This window comes from Mesitornis unicolor, unplaced genomic scaffold (genome assembly GCF_000695765.1).
Source record: "Mesitornis unicolor isolate BGI_N332 unplaced genomic scaffold, ASM69576v1 scaffold29716, whole genome shotgun sequence".
Classification (NCBI taxonomy): domain Eukaryota; kingdom Metazoa; phylum Chordata; class Aves; order Mesitornithiformes; family Mesitornithidae; genus Mesitornis; species Mesitornis unicolor.
The window spans coordinates 6,241-9,932 of record NW_010192157.1 but is presented as its reverse complement, the minus strand read 5'-3'; the positions used below and the strand labels follow the sequence as shown (position 1 = coordinate 9,932).

Below are 3,692 nucleotides of genomic sequence, written 5' to 3'. Positions count from 1 at the left end.
TGCAGCAGCGACTGGGCTGATGCTGCTGCAAGCCACTCACCAGGGCAGGAGGCCCCCGGGGCCACCAGCAGCATGGGGAGCTGGTCCTCGCCCACAGCCGCCCCACAGTCATTACCCTGCCCTCTCTAAGTGGCCGCCACTTGCCGGGGAACGCGGTTCCGCTCGCCATAGGGCTTGGCCTCCCGTCTCTTCTTGCCCATGTCCATGCCGGCCAGGGCATGCTTGGTCTGGGCCAGCTTGCTCTTGCGGTGGTGGGGGCGGCTGCTGCACCAGAGACGGGTGCAGTACTCCTCCACCCGCCGCAGGTTTTGTGAGCTGATGAGGTGCATGATGTCCTTGAACCAGGTTTTGGGAGGCTGTGACCCTAACCGGGGCTCAGGGCAAAGTGGACGGGGGGGCTCATCCCACCAGTGCCGGGGGAAGGTGTGTGCCAGCTGCTCGCTGGTGATCACCTCCAGGGCCGTCTTGGCCACTGTCTGGGTGAAGCCGTGCTCCAGCGTCTTGCAGTAGTAGACGCCAGCGTCGTGGCGGTGCAGCTTGCGGAAGATGCGGGATCCGCTCGTCTGTCTTCACCTGTCAGTCACCACAAGGTTGTGGGGGGTCTGGGTTCGGCCCCATGTTCCCATGTCACAAGGGGAGCAAAGTGGGCATGAGGGGAGCCTCACCTCATCTCGCTGCTCACTGGGGGGCCTCTGCACGAACCACTGCACGCTGGCCTGCGGGGAGCGGGGCGTGCAGTCCAGGAAGGTGCTGTTGTCCTCCGCCCCGTAAAGCACCTTCTCCTCAACGCTCTCAAAATCGTCCACTGTGGCAAAGACAGACATGGGCTCACAGGGAGGGCAGAGCCAGGCTTCCACGTGCCCGGATGGCTTCAGCCCCCTTCTCGCCCTCTCTAAGGACAGAGCCCAGCCCCAGCAGCACCCACCTTCTCTTGGGGCACCCTTGACCTATAGGACACAGAGACCAGGGTCCTCCAGCCCACCTGGGATGGCCACAAGCCCCTCTGCATACTAAGGGCTGTGGATGCTGGGACATCTTGGGGCACCTGGACGAGACCTCCCCAGCCCCGTGAGCACCCCCCAGTCTCTCACCAGTCAGGTTCTGGTCCAGACACTGGTGGACGGGGTTGCCGTGGTGGACGTCCTGGCGGCGGTAGCGGCGCTTGCCAGAGGGCTGGTAGCGGATGCAGGCAGCGCCATCCCAGGTGCAGTAGGGATCCCTGGCCAGGCAGCACTCGGTGCAGGTCGTGCCGTAAGTCTCACACCGGTGCAGCCGAACCTGGGCCACTCCCAGGCTGGAGCCCACGTAGAGCATTTGCTGAGTGAACAACACCAAGATGGTGAAGCTGGCAGCCCTCACGGGCACAGCCCCCAGGGTCCCCAGCCAGGACCCCCAGGAGGCCAGAACCATGCGGGCTTTGAGAGGCTGGTGACAACAGCTCAGACCCTCCTGGTCACCTGCCTCATCCCCCATCCCGCAGCCGAGCCGTGTCCATACTCACGCGTTTGACGGAGATCTCCATCTGGGTGATGGGCACGGGCGCCTGCAGGGGGGGAGAGCCAGCACGAGGTTGGCAAAAACCTCACCGTGGAGAGCCCGGCTCATTTGGAACTGCCAGAGCTTTGGAGGGCACCAGGAAAGCTTTTGGGGAGGGTGAAAACACCCCCAGACCCCCTCTGCCCTCCCAGTGCCCAACCTGACCACACTCTGCAAACGGCACCTTAAAAACCTGCAGCTCTTCCAGGATGACTTCCTCGGCCGCAGCTGAGCTTGTCTTCTGCAGGACCACCACCTTCAGCACTGAGCCAGCGTCTGTGGGGAGAAAGAGCAGGGGGGTGGAGGTGTGAGCACCCTGCCATGGCGCACTCCAGCTGCATGCCCACTGGTTACCCCGGCACCGGGGCTGCTTCCTGCACGCTGCTCCTGCCGCTCACCCGTCCCGAGGAAGAGGACGTTGTGCTGCCCGTCCTCAGCCTCCACCCGGTCCACCACGATCTGGCGCAGGCGGTGGGGCAGGTCAGTCTTCACCAGGAGGGGCCGGCGGTGCCGGGGATACACGGGCTTGTACATGAGGGGGTGAGCGCGGGCAAAGTGCAGCACCTCATCGGGGAAGTCCTTGGTGGAGCCGTACTGCCGCCGGGGCTGGTTGGTGGTCTTGCTGGGACACTGCGGGGATGAGAGGGGACCAGCTCAGCCCGGCCACCACAGCACCCATCCATCCTTCCACCTCTATCACCCCACAGAATTAGTTTGGGTCCCTTCCTGCCTTCCAGTTTGGGATCCATCTTCTCCACCCCTTTGCCAGACCTTGATCCTCAGCTGACCCAGGTGGATCCCAGCAGGTGAGAAAATGGAGCATCAGCCCCATCCCATCCCCTGGAAGAGCAACGAGAGGAGCAGAAGGGACCCGGAGTTGCTTACCACACCCGGCCGTGGGTAGGGCACCCTGCCCTCGTAGGCACTCCACTGGTGGTGGGGGCTGTCCCGGTGGGCAAAGGGCCCATTGAAGACTTCCCGGATGTCGGCCATGTGATACACGCAGATGGCGAAGCCCTGGAAGACATGGCTGAAAGGAGACGGTGAATGGGCGAGCAGGGCCACACTCAGTGCTGGCAGCATTGGTGGGAAGCGTGGGAGTGCCAACGTCTCTGTAGAGACCGGGGCAGAGCTGGCGGAGGCTGGGGAGCAGCCAGCAGCCACACGGTGATGGCGCTGGGGCAGGCCATGGGTGGCTGAGCTGGGTGTCCCCAGAGGCTGGGGCTGGACCACTCACCTGACGGTGCTGAAGAGGGCGTAGATCTCCGGGCTCTTTCCATCCTTCGTCCTCAGCAAGAAGACATCCTCTGGGGATGAGACAGCCAAGCCGTGGGGTTTCTCTTGGAAGACCAGGAGCTTCCCGAAGCCACCAACCAAGCCCTGGTGAGGTCCCCAGCTCCATGCAACCCTTACCCAGCTCATCAAAGTGGGTGTCAATGCCACCAGGGCCAGGGACGGAGCACACCAGTCGGGCTTTATTGAAGGTGCTCCACTTGTTGACCAGCACCCTCTGGCCTCCAGCATCATTCTGCAGGGACAGGGAGAATCAGGACCACTGCTGTGATTTGGGGTATCCCTGTCCCTGCAATCCCCACCAGCATCTCACCACGCAGACCCGCGCCACTCGGCTGACGATGGCGTGCTCCTTGCTGTCCATCTCCACCACCTTCTCCGTGAAGAAGAAATAGGCTTTGTCGTTATCTTGGTCATTGTTGTCTGGGATCAAGTGGGCTGCCACGAATTTGGGATCTACAAGCAAGAGCCGGCTGCATCAGGTGAGGGAAGAGGGCACAGCCACTGCCTCTGAACACCCACACCACACCGGGGCTAGATGACGGCCAGGAGGACCCTCACACCACCCTGCCCTGGTGCCTTTCCTCAGTACAGAGGACACTGTGCCATGGCCAGTGGGTGCCCTGGGCCACCACAAGGCTCATGGTCCCCAGAATTGGCCTGGCCGGGGAGGATGGAGGAGCAGAGAGGAGCCCTCACCATTCAATAAGCGCTGATCCACCTCGGTGCGCAGGGCAGAGCGGGTCCCCATGCTGCGGAAGATACCGGGATCGCGGCCCAGGAAATCCGCAGTGAGGCCAGTGTAGAGCTCCCCTCCTGGCAAAAACACCCCAACACGGGGCTGAGAGCCAGCCCGGACTGGC

At 63.1% G+C, this 3,692-nt stretch overlaps 1 protein-coding gene across 1 annotated transcript in view; it reads right to left on the bottom strand.

Annotated features, from left to right (window-relative positions):
- Positions 1-125: 125 nt before the first annotated feature.
- SEMA3G (sema domain, immunoglobulin domain (Ig), short basic domain, secreted, (semaphorin) 3G) overlaps positions 126-3,692 on the bottom strand; it is a gene marked incomplete at its 5' end in the record, with an annotated part of 6,558 nt that continues 2,991 nt past the window's right edge. The window contains 12 exon segments of the mRNA XM_010186989.1: positions 126-552; positions 554-573; positions 666-805; positions 1,092-1,317; positions 1,502-1,543; positions 1,721-1,812; positions 1,935-2,166; positions 2,422-2,566; positions 2,774-2,843; positions 2,950-3,064; positions 3,143-3,285; positions 3,529-3,645. Coding sequence (XP_010185291.1) covers positions 126-552; positions 554-573; positions 666-805; positions 1,092-1,317; positions 1,502-1,543; positions 1,721-1,812; positions 1,935-2,166; positions 2,422-2,566; positions 2,774-2,843; positions 2,950-3,064; positions 3,143-3,285; positions 3,529-3,645 — 1,769 coding nt within the window.